The sequence below is a fragment of the Metarhizium acridum genome, assembly GCF_019434415.1.
Source record: "Metarhizium acridum strain ARSEF 324 chromosome Unknown scaffold_587, whole genome shotgun sequence".
Lineage (NCBI taxonomy): Eukaryota > Fungi > Ascomycota > Sordariomycetes > Hypocreales > Clavicipitaceae > Metarhizium > Metarhizium acridum.
This window is the reverse complement of record NW_027094049.1, coordinates 784,912-797,599: the sequence shown is the minus strand read 5'-3', so window position 1 is coordinate 797,599 and position 12,688 is coordinate 784,912. Positions and strand designations below refer to the sequence as shown.

Genomic DNA, 12,688 nt, shown 5'->3' with positions numbered 1-12,688 from the left:
ACTGACCCAGTTTCATTCGTAGCATCCTGCGCACTCATCATGTGGGCCTGGTTCTACGCTCCTGATAACCTCCCACGGGCATACAACAAGTGGATCACATCAGCTGCGCACGTAGATGTTCGCCTCATTGAAGCACTGCGCCGTTGCCGGACCCGTGAGCTGAGTTATGAGAAGGAAACAGGTCAGGCCCGTCTCCTTGGCTCCATGTGTACAGATTACAACCTGCCTTACGAATGGGGCGATCCATGCAAATCTATCCCATTCCCTTGTGATATAGTCCATATGGGACGCGGCCCATCCTGCGAATATCACGCCTGGCGAAGATTCTGGCTCTCCTGGAAGTGGTCAATGTATACATACCTTCCCCTCACCTTGGCCCTACAATTGCGTAGGCCGAATCGCGACTCTCTCAGGACCGCACTCCTCTCGGCCGCCAGATCATCCGCCTTCTTGGGCACTTATATTACGCTATTCTATTACGGCGTCTGTCTTGGTCGAACCCGCATTGGCCCCCATTTACTCGGGAAGGATGTAGCTTGTCGACAAAATATAGATGGCGGGTATTGCGTGGGCGTAGGCTGCTTCCTCTGCGGATGGAGCGTGTTGATCGAGACTGCGAACCGGAGGAAGGACATGGCCCTATTTGTTGCACCTCGTGCAATGGCTACGCTGCTGCCCAGGCAGTATAAAATGGAGGTGCAATGGAGAGAAACGCTGGCGTTTGCCTTGAGCACGGCAGTGGTCTTTACCTGTGCGAGAGAGAACCCAAGGAGGGTGAGAGGCATGCTGGGTGGAATATTGGGTCTTACAATGAAAGAGTAAGTTATGTACGAGTCTGTCTATAGTAGGAACATGGTGGTGTTGTCATAATACTTGATGCGGGTGAAGTCATTTTGTTGACCTTGGCACCATGACCGAATGTAGCATTGTGAAGGAGTTTCAGATGCACATTCTACATAAAAGCCAAATTCTACATCGCACTCTACATCGCGGAACTACTCCTAGCATCCTCTGCGTGGGTGTGTTGCTGCGGTCCTGGTTGCAGACGTACATCGCATGAAATTCGTAATTCGTACGGGATAGCACAAACACGGTGTAAGCCGTGGTTTCCTATTCAGGAACGTTGTGTACAATTCCAGCAGCTGGAGACCAAGGATGAAGAGTGGTGCCTTGAGATCCCGTGATTTAGCTGTAGCGAGTGTAAACAAGACAGGACTCCCCAATTCATGCCTCCAACCATTGCGCCTTCGCAACTCACCTTTTTGCAAAATATTATTGATAGCTCGCCCGCACACCGGACACACGAACACCGGACCCACGATTTGGATTCGGACATAAATCATCATGGATTCCAGCCAGGAATTTTGACCGACGCATGTCCCTTGTCAAGGACATTGTTTGCTCCTTCGGTCTGAAGGTTTGTACAGCTAACTCGCAAGCTACATTCGTCCCCCTATTTCACACGGACTCGGTGATGCACTGGTGATATATACTGCACCAGCACTGTGACTCCAGGTGCCCGAGAAGTCCCAAGCTAATATCAGAATCGAACAGAGCAAGTCGATTACTCCAGTAGAATACGTTGGACACAGCCCCTTTCCGGTCAACAACTTCATCTACAAGACTACACTCTCTCCACCCGCCACGAAAGAGCATTTCACCAGAGCAGGGCACCAGACATGTGCCGTATTGCCCCCTTCGACAGGTGAACATACTGTTATTGTCAGGTTGAGTAATCCGATGTCTGTGGGGATGAATAACGCGAATCGTGTGGAGAATGAAGTTTCTGCCATGGCGGTGGCAAGGTTAGCCATGGCGGGTATTGAGGGAGGAAGGTATGATGCCATAGTGCCTCGTGTTTATGCATGGAAGAGCATTAAACTGGTGGCTGGAGGTGCTCCCGAGAGAGGATATGGGTGGATAGTCATGCAGTACATGGAGGGTGAGGTGTTGGATAGGGTATTTGGAGACATGGAGTGGCATGAGAAGAAGAGGGTCATAGGCGAGATTGCGTGCATTTTTGCGGCTTTCCAGAGGGCGAAATTGCCCCGAAGAGTCGAGCTCCATGGAGGAATGACAGTTCGGCATGGAGATATTGTTTCGGGACAGGCTACGATGCACAAGGGCGAGCCGTCGGGATACGTTGGCCTTTGGAAGGCCAGAATCGACCATGCGTTGGAGGAGGCTGACGAGAGCATGCTCATCAACGGTTGGAAAGGAAGCGTCCGCGAAAGAATTGAAAAGTTCAAAAATGACAAGTTGGAGACTCTTATCCACAACGGAGAGGTCGATACGACTTTGCTTGGACTTGTCCACAACGATTTCAGTAAGTTCCGCTCTTCACGCTTCGTTTAAGACCAAATTTGACACCCTGAAAAAAGCCATGAGCAATATGCTCTATAACCCGCATACGAAGCGCATCACAGCGCTCCTAGACTTTGACTGGTCGTCCGTCACCCACCCCGCGCACGAATTCTTCACGTCCTTTCATGACGTACACGGCAGGGTCGATGAACCTTCCGACAAGCTGCGCAGGGCTATTCTTAGCGGCGACTTTAGTAATCGTCCTGATAAAGATGAGGATCAAGAAGCGTGGAAGTTGGCAAAGACGTGGGATGAAGCTCTCAAGGGGCATGGTGGAATGAGACCTTGTGATGTCAAGGGGATGGGCCTACTGCAAGGGCTCTGGAAATTTGTTTACTGTATTTGCCCGTTTGAGTTGGGCAGCAAGGTTATTCTCTTTCGAAGATCAAAGAAGGAGAGTGAGGCTGCAAAGGTGAGGGTTGAGGGACAAATTAGCAAGATGTTGAGCGGCTGGGGAGTCTGAGGTCAGTTACGAACATGTTTCTTATTACTAGCACCAGCGAAGTGTATGATTCTTGATTAGTGTTGAGAATTCGTTGCCCCTATGGCTGGCAGCCATACAAAGTAATTGCCTTGGAGGATCACATTCATTGGGCTGTGGAACAATTACAGAATGCAGACTTGTTCAAAAATTAGTTTGCTCTAGATCCCTGATAGTCGTGCCTGTAGCTCACAAACTCAGTCATCCATTTGCCGATTCGCTTATTTCTCACTTGCTGCTCACGTCTCGCTATATATAATGGTGGGACTCGCGGGCCGACGAGACCTCGTTGATATATGTTGTGCGTCCATGTTTGACTTTACGGTGTGAGTCACCGGCATAAACTATATTTTGCTCCACGTAATGAGTGGCTGAGGCTATTTCGCGATAGCCTTCGCTGGCGCGCGCTGTGATAAATCACTAACTAGCTAGTGTGTCTGACGCATCGCGATGCGTGTGCTCATGGTGTCTTGGCCTAGGTACGGCTAAAATCCAGTGTTGCTAGATGCTCCCCATTTAGCCCCTTTTTTCCTAATTCTTCTTTAAAAAGTTAAATAAATTAATAATAAGAACGTTATTTTTAGTTAATGGTAATGATCACGTGACACGGTCTATAGTTACTTCAGATCCCATTACATAGATGGCTCGGGTGGAGAGCTGGCATGGGACGATAGGCGCCGTGGTTCGGCTCAATCGGTGGTGAATTGCCCGTTTCGGCAGCCTCGACCCCGCGACTTCCTCCTCAAGCCCTCAAAAGGCTCCACCGCCCACCCAACTTCCCCAACTTCCGGTGGAAACAGTCTACCGTCATATCGATCCTCTTCACTCCTTGGTCTTGTGCCACACCACGTTTCGAGTTTCCATATCTACTTCAATACCGAGTTTATTCCTGGACTAGTTGAATTAGTCTGTCCATGCTGCTGCGTTCCACGCCATGCAGTCATGATTGCCCCCTCACTGCCCACGAATCAGACTGAAGGCCGTCACATGTCTCCGCCGGAGACGCCAGATGGTGCCCATCGAGCTCGAGTCGTGCGAGCGTGTGTTAGATGCAGGAAGCAGAAATTAAAGGTATCACTCCTTCCCTTCCCCCCCTTCCCTCTTGGAGGACTCAACTTTGATGTTGGCAACGGATTAGCTAAACCAAAATGTGCGCTTCTGCAGTGCGACACGGTCAGGCCCTGCACGCTATGCCGCCGCTCAGGCTTCCCTTGTGAGGCACGGGATGAGAATGGTTCCGCCAAAATCAAGAGGGCTGTCAAGAGAGCCAAAAGAGACCCGATCCCGCCAGATTCAGCTTCTCCCGAACAAAAGAAGCATAACCTTCAGCTCAATCCGACTCGTGCAAGCCCGCAATTTCAGTCCCATTCTCCAGGCCAGTCTCAGGGTCCCCACGGTAGCTTGAGTGAGCGACAGCGGTTTGGTGCCAACAGTTCTGCGGTTGGTTTTGCTGCCCGTATGTTTGGTGACTCGGCGGGTTCTCATCCGACCGATATATCCAAGAGCATCCCTGGCTATGCCGGTCGGTCCAAAATGGGTTGTGCCGGGCCCCCTTGGTCCTTGGTGACTATGCAATGTCCTTCGCCGGCGCTGCTCGAGGCACTCATAGATGCGTATTTTGATCGGATGCACTGGTTCACACTAATTTTTCACGAACCGTCATTCAGACAAGCAGTAAAACATGTTCTTTCCAGGACCTCGTGGCATCGGGACGAACTCGGATTTGTCTTGGCTTGTCTAACGGTGTCTGCTGTCGGACTGAAGTGCGTTGTTCGGGACCCGTCCTGGATAGGTCATGCGATGCTCGGAGAAGAGTCCTGGGATGCCATGACACTTCTCGAAGCACTCATCAAGGAAGTCCGCTTTCACCTCTTGGATCTTCTCGATGACTGCTCCATCGAGACTGTACAAGTCTGCAGCCTTCTGGGAACCTACTACATCTTCCACGCATCCCCCACTCTAGCATGGAGTATCCTGGGCATGGCGGTCCGCACTGCATACGCTCTTACGTTGCATTGCGACGGTGATGATGATAATGCAAATGGAAAGGATTATGACCCCGTTGTCGCACAGGTACGCCGCCGAAACTGGAATCACATTCTCGTGGCAGATACGTTTGCTGCCATGATATACGGGCGCCCAGTTTCCCTCGACGCTGCCTTTTCCTACGTCCAGCCTCTTGATGACTTGGATGACTTGGTTTTGGGACCTGGTCTGTCCAAACACCCTCTTCTGACTGCCAATTCGCCAAGTTCCAAATCCTCCCGTCCAGTGTCTAGACAGACGTTTCATGCGTTGAAATACTACCTGTACGACATTGTGCGGGAGGCACTAAATCGTTTCCGGCTCTTGCGTCTGCAAAGCCCCATCTCGCCGGCAGAGTTGGTTTCTTTAGTAGAAGCAGTGCAACATGTTCGCTCCTTGTTATATGCTTGGAAAGCAGATCTGCCGGCTGTCTTCGACACGAATCCGACTTCCCAGGAGGCTATCCTTGCCGAGCTCGGTAGCATACCGGACCTATCTCCTGAGGAGCAGAAATTCCGGCGACACTTGTCTCTTCAAATCAATGCCTTGAATGTCACATATAACAGTGCCGTCATCTTCATCCATCGACCCCTTCTGGAATATCAAGTGGCAGCCGACTCACGCCAGGCCTTGTCTAGCGAAACACTTCAGGTTGTCTCAGAGTCCCTGCAAGTGTCTGTCAATGCAGCCCTGGAAATGTCTCGACTACCGGTTTCTCATCTCGAAAACCAGTTTGCAATGTCGTTTGTACTGATGAATTTCTTTACTGCTGGCGTCATTCTTTGCATTCCGCCTACCACTTGGCCGCTGAGCTCCATAGCTCACGAGGCCAAGGCGGGGACATTACGCATTATTCATGCTAGTCGAGCCTTGAAACCTGTTACCCCTATTGCGTCCCATACTGAGCAACTGCTCACAGGACTGTTAAGGCGTAGCTTGCAGCAGGAAGTAGACAGCGGTCTCCATCAAGAACATAATATAAGAATCGAGTCGGATCGGCGCTATCCAGCGTCGATAGACCAGAACATGAGGTATTCACAGCAGAATCACTTCCCCATTCAAAATGAAACCGAAGCCCGAAATGAACAGGCGAATCAAGTGCCGGTACAAGAAGCGCCCCGGTTCTCACAGGCGGACCGGCAAGGGCCAATATCAGGAGATCAAATGCGGATGGTCAATGGCTCGCCATTTCCACTCAGACATGATGGAGAAATTGAGGGTGCCAACGTAATGCATTCTGCAAACACAATTTACGACGAGAACGGAAATCTAGTGATATCCAATAACGACCCCCGGCGGGGAGCAATAGACTATCATTACGCCGAACAGCGCCACCAGGTAGGCTCACAATTGGATGAAGTCTTTGGCATATTTGGACAGAGTAAGTAGACATTCTTTTTTTTTTCCGCAACTTTGGTGCTACGCGATAAACACACTCTGTACTAAACCGTTTATTTAACAATGAGTCGCTGATTCCGAATCTCCTAGTGCTTTTCAACTTGGTGCCAAATGACCCATACAGCGCTTGGAATTGGGGAAATGGTGGGTTTTGACAGACACGATTAGACCAGCATGATTAGACATTATTTGGCAATAGTGTTTTGCACAGGATTTAGTAGCCACGCTATATTCATACCCATTTGACAATTCACAATCACTTCGTCAGATCTCTTTTGTCATAAAACGTTTTAATCATTGGGAATCTCGTTTCGATTTTTCATACGTCTCTTTAGCTAGGCCTCTTTACTGATTCATCCCATTATGAAACCAAACCCAGCTTCCAGCAAGGCTTTTAAACACCAACCCTTCCGACACCGATGCAAATGGTCCAGACATACACATAAGGAAGGAAAACACGACTATCCACAAATTTATGCGGAGGCCAGATCCTTCTTGAGGGTACCCTGATACTGCTTCTTCTCTGCGGGGGTCTGGAAAGCACCGTGACCAAACTCGGAGGAGGTATCGATCCATTTGAGGTTGATCTTCTCGAGAGCACGGCGGGAGGTGTGGGTGAACATGGACTTGCGGAGAGTCATGACACGCTTCTTGACACCAGGGATGGAGCCCTTGAGCATGACGAAGTCGTTGTTGACCTCACCATAGCGGACGAAGCCACCAAGACTGGAAAAAGAAAAATTTTGCATCAGTATAAAAGCACGAAATAGTCAAGTGGTTTGCCTCAAGGGGAAGGAGAGGGGGGGATTAGAGCATACGGAGTAATCTTCTTCTTGGTCACGTCAACCTCGGTCGAGGCGCTGTCCTCGGCGTCACCCTTGCCAATGCGGTAAACCTTGTGGTTGACCGAGGTACGGTGGTGGTATCCCATCTGACCAGCACGGGCAACAGTCCACTGGACGTGGGAAGGATGCCAGGCACCGATACAAGCAACCTTTCGCAGACCCTTGTGCGTCTTTCGGGGAAGCTTCTTGGTGCCCCAGCGGGCAGTGACGCCGTTGAAGCCGTGGCCCTTGGTGACGGCAATGACGTCGATCATCTCGTCCTGCTCAAAGATGGTGTCAATGGAGACGGGCTTCTCGAAGAGGTCCTGGCCAAAGGAGACCTTGTCGGCGACGCTGCCGCCGTTGATCTGGATCTCCATGAGGTGGGCCTTCTTCTGCTTGAGGGGCGTCTTGCGGATCTGGGTGTGGGCGAGAACGCGCACGACGGTGCAGTACTTCTTGATGCGCTCGAGCTCGCGGGTGATGCTGGCGCCGCTCGACTCGCTGTGCTTCTTGGCGTACTTGGTGAACGCCTTCTTCTTGCTCTTGTACCAGTTCTTGTAGAAGCGGCGCTTGACCTCGTCGGACAAGTGCTCAGCCCACACGGTGGTGAGGGAGCGCAGGCCGCGGGGGGTTTCGATGTAACCAACGAGACCAACAACGATCATCTAGATGAGGAAAAGATGTTAGCCATAGGCTCAGATGCCAAGCGGGCTGAGTTGTTCGTACTGGTGGTGTATCGACGACCGTGACGGCCTCCACGACCTCCTTCTTGTTGGCCTTCGCGCCAGGTCGGTCGAGGTCACGAACGATCGTGGTCATACCGGCCTTGTAGCCCATGGCGGCGGTCAGGTGCACAGGCTTCTTGGGGTCATCCTTGGGGAAGCTGTTGAATGCGTAGGCAATTGGTCAGCAAGCTCCATTCTTTACTAGATTTTTGTGAAGCTGGTGATGCTCTTGCAGGCGAGAGAAAAGAGAGGGAAAAAAACTTACGACTTGACCTTGCCACGGTGACGGGCGGCACGCTTCCTGGGCAAGAAAGCCAGGGAGCCGTGTCGGGGAGCCTCGAACTTGCGGTGCTATTCAAATTAAATAAATTAGCATTCGTCGGTCGATCAATGTTTAATATCTTTGTCTTCTTGTCGCTGTCATGGCATCTTACACTCATTTTGGCGGGCTGGATGTGGTTTGGGGTTAGTAAAGAAGTTGACGAGGCCTGCGTGACGAGAAGAAAGACCAAAGAGTACGAGGGTTTTTCTACAAAATTTGTGGGCGAAATTTTAAGCGAGGACCTGTGGGCAGCGTGCGAGTTGTGGCTCGTGCACACACCGCTAATCCTATTTGTGGCACCTGGACTTTTTCTCCACCAGGATTCTCCACCGCGATCTTTGACCGAGCCAGACCGTCTCACGTGATCATCTCACCTTGTCATCTGGCCGAGCACGGTGCCGGCCCTGGAGACGTGGCAGGCTACACGGAAAGACACTACAAGGCATGCAATTGATTGTTTATAAACTATCAATTTGTATCACTGTGCAGAAACTACTACTTACTTGGAGAGGCTACTACTCAAAGTACGGATATCGTTCGCTTGTGACTTTTTCGTAGCCAAGAAAGAAACATGAAATCCCGCTGCACCCGTCCGCCATTTGCCATTCGAGCCCCAAGCATCCCCCAAAGACAAAGGAAAGTGAAAAAGCAGGTCCGGATAGTCTCCGGTGGTATACACTTCGCGAATAAACATGAAACGAAATTGCCACATAACTTTCAGAGAGCTCATTAAAATACTCTTGAACCGCCCCCAACCCAAAACCAAGGGGAAAAAAATCACACTTTACTCCGTTTTAGTAGCGGTACCAGATGTGCCATTGACCCCTGCACTCGCCGGTGACGTGGCCTTAGCATCACTAGATCCTGACGAAGGGCCAGATCCATTTGCGACGATGCCAGTCTTCTTGTCCTCCTCGGGGCTATCGTCGTAGTCTTCATCGACATCCATCTTTCTCGCGGCTCGCTCAGGTTCCGCAGATATGGGAGCAACAGCGGTAGGACCTTGCTCCGAAGCTGGACGTTCCTCCTTAAGGGGGGGGCCAGGCTGTGTCTTATCCTGAGGACCGCCGGGAGGGACGTTACCTGGCTGCATGGGTGGAAGCTGGTTTGAGCTAATGGAGTGATTCTGGGGGTGGTGAGCAGCCTCAGAAGGATGATAGCCGTCACTTTGAGGACGAGCCTCCTCTTTCTTAGGCTCATCCGGGCGACGCTGTTCATCCGAGCGGCGGACTTCATTAGAATTGCGTCGGTAGGCGTCGCGGGGAGGGGTCGAGGGTCGCCGGTGTCTCATGTCATCCAGACGAGCGCGATTCTCCTCGTTGGCTTGCTTCTTGGCAACGGACTCTTCCTCCCACTCGCGCATGCGCTTGGGTCCGACAGATGGGGGACGGTCGTCAGAACGCTGGACAGCGGCATCAGGAACGGCGCCGGGAGGAGGGGGGCCATTTTCAGAAACACTTGGAGGGGGGCCCTCAGGATGGTGAGGAGGGTAGCTCGAAGCACCCGGGTGCTGAGGGTAAGCCGTCTTGGGGGATGGCATCCGACTGTCGTGTGGCCTAACCTCGCCTCGGGGACTGCTGGTTGGTCTGAAAGGAGCGGCACCGTTGGAGGGTGCATTGGCTCCGTTGGCACTATTTGATGGAGGGCCCCCAGATGACGGAGGAGGGCCTCCCCAGTTGGGATTGGCAACTCGTCGATCAGGACCCTGCGACGGAGGGGGAGGAGGAGGCTGCCCGTACTGATGGCCACCAGGTGCTGGTGAAGGTCCGCGGCGGGATGGGCCCGGGGGAGCAGCACCTCGGGGCTCAGAGTATCCTCCTTGTCGCATCTGGTCCTGTTGAGGACTGGGCTGGCGTTGAGGCGGTGGGGGAGGCCCTCTGAAAGGCTCTCCTCGGTTCTCATATGGATTCGGAGGTTGTGGTGGCGGGTTGACATTGGAAAGTCTGCCAGCCCAGTTATCACCGGCGCCAGCAGGTGCTGGGGGAGGACCGCCAGCGGGAGGCTGCTGCGCTGAACCACCCCATTGTGGTCCAACTGGGCCGGACGGACCGGCAGCCTGATACGCTTGAGGGTGCACATCTGCCGGTTGAGGTGCGGGAGCCTGCCCGCTGCCGTTGCTGCCGCCGGACCGGAGGAGCTGTAAGCGGGCCTTGATGTGTGGGTTGCCAGGGTCAAGCTCTGCGGCTCTTTGATAGGCATCCAGAGCGTCGGCAATTTGGTTATTGCAAGATTCATACTGGACCCGGGTGGTCAGCTACCATTGGGTGGCAGAGCAGGGGATAAATAACGCATCAAAAACATACCAGGGTGCCAAGGTCATACCAGACCTCCGAAATATAAGGATTGAGGCGGATGGCACGGGAGTAGGCGTCGAGCGCATCGCGATACTGATTGATCTGGTAATACAACACACCAATAGAGCACCAAAAAGTCGGGTTCTTTCCATCACGGTACACGGCCTGCTGGTACGCTTCATAGGCCTTGGGATATTTCTGCTGGGCCATGTAGCAACGACCCAACAGGTACCAGCTTTGGGCATCTTGATTATCTGGAACATGATGTTAGGTTTGCGTGAGCGTCGTATGTCATGGACGCAATCTTACCGGCCGAGACGGACTTCTCCAGATACTGGATAGCCCGGTCTTGAGTATCGTACGAGGTGTCTTGCTGGTGGTGTAGCCAACCAAGTTGCTGCAGAACCTTGGCGTGGTTGGGAGAGTGGTCGAGGACGCGCTGATAAGCCGCTTTAGCGCTGTCGAACTAGAAGCATGTCAGTAGCCGATCAATGAGTAGATCGAAGTAGGAAACGCGGGACACACGTCTTTTTGTTGCTCGTGGACGTGGCCAATCTGGAACCAAATGTCCTCCTGCGTCAAGGGGCCGGGAGGCGAATTGACAATATACTTGAAACACTATTGACAAACTGTGTTAGCTAAGAGAAAAATGAGGTCTTCACCACAACTCTCAGCCACGTACATCAAGACTTTGATTGAATTTTGACTGCTGTTTGTATATGATACCAAGGCGAAAGTAAATCTCATTGGCCTTCTCAAAATCGGGTTGGATCTGCATAACCTGAGAAAAGGCCTCCTCGGCGTAGTCGTAGCTGCCGTAGCGATCATAAAGAATACCAATGCCATACCAAAGCATAGGGTCCTACGTCACAAGTATTAGAACCGTTGTTCCCGTTGTTGGAGCTGGTATTATCCCGCTAAAAAAAACTAACCTTTGGATCCCGAAGGTTGACAAGGGCTTGCTGGTAAGCGTCATAGGCCTTTTGAAGGTTTTCCGTCATAAGGTAACAGTGGCCTATCCGCCTGTTAGCGCGATCCCAAGAATTGCATCCAGCAATACGCAAATGACGTACCTAGATTGCCCCAAGCTTCGCCATTGTTCTGTTCCAGCTGCACAATGGCGCGGAAGAACTCAAGAGCCTTGTCGAAGGCCTCGCGACCTTTGAGAAGCATGCCGATGGCATTCATGGCTGCCGTTGAGTTTGGGTTGGCCTGCAGGGCTCGCTCGTAGGCGTGCATGGCCTCGTCCGGAACGCGCAGCAACTCTGAGAAGCTCCCTGAAGTGACAGTTAACCTGCCTGGTTGCCACAAAGATAGGCGCGGCATCTCTCAAGAGGCGCAAGAGACAGACTTACCAATCTGCAGCCAGACTGCCTCGTTCATGGCAGCAATCTGATGCGACGGCGCAAAGTGGCCCGGCGGGACGCTCTGAGGCGGTGCCACCGGGGCCTGATGCTGTTGCTGTTGCTGCAGCTGCATCATTGTGGGAGAAGGATGGTGGTTGGCCATGGCGACAAAATGTCAAAGATTGACGATGCCGGCTTGGCGCTATGCGGCGTCGTCCAGGCCGTGCAAGGGTGTAAAAATGCAACGGCAATGAGCAAGCAGAAGTCGAAGTCTCTCGCAAAAAGCCAAAGCAGGCTTTGTTGTGCGACGTGCGACGTGCGATGTGCGATGAGATGTCGGGGTGCAGGGCAGGATCAACTCCAATGACCCGTGATCAAGTTCGGATGGGCAATGGGCACCTAGCGCATGGACTGGGTTGAGCCCACGTTTTTCGTCACGAGCTGGATCCCCAAACAACCCGTCAGGGCGAAAGAAACGGCGGCAGAGGACTCGGTGCCGCAGTGACTGACAAAAGAGATTGAGTGCGTCAGAGACGGTTTGGCCCGAGATGGCAAAGGGACTCGATGATGTCCTAGTCCAGCAAAGCCCGTATCCAGATTGACGACGCTTTGGGGGAAGAAGGAGGAAAGGAAAACGGACAATTGGGGAGAGGCTGTTGGGTTGGTGGAGGAAGGACCTGCACAGCTGGCTGTCAAACTTACCTTACCCATGAAAATGGGAGGGAACGGGCGCACTGGCGCTAGACCCACGCCGGCGTGCCGTGGCGAAGCGAGCGGGGCCACCCTTGCACTCTGCATCTGGTTGGCGGCGGGTTGGCGTGGGCACATAATATGAAAGCATTAATACTACTCCGTATGTATGTATACCAAGGACGTGGAGAGGCAGGCGGCCTGGGAGACGGCACC

The 12,688-nt window shown here is 52.5% G+C and overlaps 4 protein-coding genes across 4 annotated transcripts; 2 read left to right on the top strand and 2 right to left on the bottom strand.

Annotated features, from left to right (window-relative positions):
• Positions 1–1,234: 1,234 nt before the first annotated feature.
• Positions 1,235–2,827, top strand: J3458_022001 (uncharacterized protein; the record flags this gene model as incomplete). Its single annotated transcript, XM_007814687.2, has 3 exons — positions 1,235–1,417; positions 1,555–2,326; positions 2,382–2,827. Exons 1-3 carry the CDS (start codon positions 1,376–1,378, stop codon positions 2,825–2,827), a joined length of 1,260 nt encoding a protein of 419 aa, XP_007812878.2. The 5' UTR covers positions 1,235–1,375.
• An 808-nt stretch (positions 2,828–3,635) lies between these two features.
• On the top strand, positions 3,636–6,824 carry J3458_022000 (uncharacterized protein). The gene is made up of 3 exons (XM_066122875.1): positions 3,636–3,916; positions 4,010–6,251; positions 6,359–6,824. Exons 1-3 carry the CDS (start codon positions 3,788–3,790, stop codon positions 6,421–6,423), a joined length of 2,436 nt encoding a protein of 811 aa, XP_065972096.1. The 5' UTR covers positions 3,636–3,787; the 3' UTR covers positions 6,424–6,824.
• RPL3 (60S ribosomal protein uL3) lies at positions 6,564–8,387 on the bottom strand. The gene is made up of 5 exons (XM_007814689.2): positions 8,255–8,387; positions 8,086–8,171; positions 7,822–7,978; positions 7,087–7,760; positions 6,564–6,994 (listed from the first exon to the last, which is right to left on the bottom strand). Exons 1-5 carry the CDS (start codon positions 8,258–8,260, stop codon positions 6,742–6,744), a joined length of 1,176 nt encoding a protein of 391 aa, XP_007812880.1. The 5' UTR covers positions 8,261–8,387; the 3' UTR covers positions 6,564–6,741.
• Positions 8,388–8,590: 203 nt separating this feature from the next.
• Positions 8,591–12,379, bottom strand: SSN6 (glucose repression mediator protein). The gene is made up of 8 exons (XM_007814690.2): positions 11,792–12,379; positions 11,510–11,713; positions 11,369–11,451; positions 11,119–11,298; positions 10,962–11,054; positions 10,746–10,902; positions 10,446–10,690; positions 8,591–10,378 (listed from the first exon to the last, which is right to left on the bottom strand). The coding sequence occupies exons 1-8, from the start codon at positions 11,943–11,945 to the stop codon at positions 8,927–8,929; spliced, it is 2,568 nt and encodes an 855-aa protein (XP_007812881.2). The 5' UTR covers positions 11,946–12,379; the 3' UTR covers positions 8,591–8,926.
• Between the last annotated feature and the right edge of the window lie 309 nt (positions 12,380–12,688).

Coding starts and splice junctions, on each gene's coding strand:
- J3458_022000 (XM_066122875.1), top strand. CDS start 3,788: ATGATTGCCCCCTCACTGCCCACGAATCAGACTGAAGGCCGTCACATG. Junction 3,917..4,009: donor GCAGGAAGCAGAAATTAAAG/GTATCACTCCTT, acceptor GCGCTTCTGCAG/TGCGACACGGTCAGGCCCTG. Junction 6,252..6,358: donor CTTTGGCATATTTGGACAGA/GTAAGTAGACAT, acceptor CGAATCTCCTAG/TGCTTTTCAACTTGGTGCCA.
- RPL3 (XM_007814689.2), bottom strand. Junction 7,761..7,821: donor CGGTCGTCGATACACCACCA/GTACGAACAACT, acceptor TTCCTCATCTAG/ATGATCGTTGTTGGTCTCGT. Junction 6,995..7,086: donor ACCAAGAAGAAGATTACTCC/GTATGCTCTAAT, acceptor TTCTTTTTCCAG/TCTTGGTGGCTTCGTCCGCT.
- SSN6 (XM_007814690.2), bottom strand. CDS start 11,945: ATGGCCAACCACCATCCTTCTCCCACAATGATGCAGCTGCAGCAACAG. Junction 11,452..11,509: donor CGAAGCTTGGGGCAATCTAG/GTACGTCATTTG, acceptor ACAGGCGGATAG/GCCACTGTTACCTTATGACG. Junction 11,299..11,368: donor TCAACCTTCGGGATCCAAAG/GTTAGTTTTTTT, acceptor CTTGTGACGTAG/GACCCTATGCTTTGGTATGG.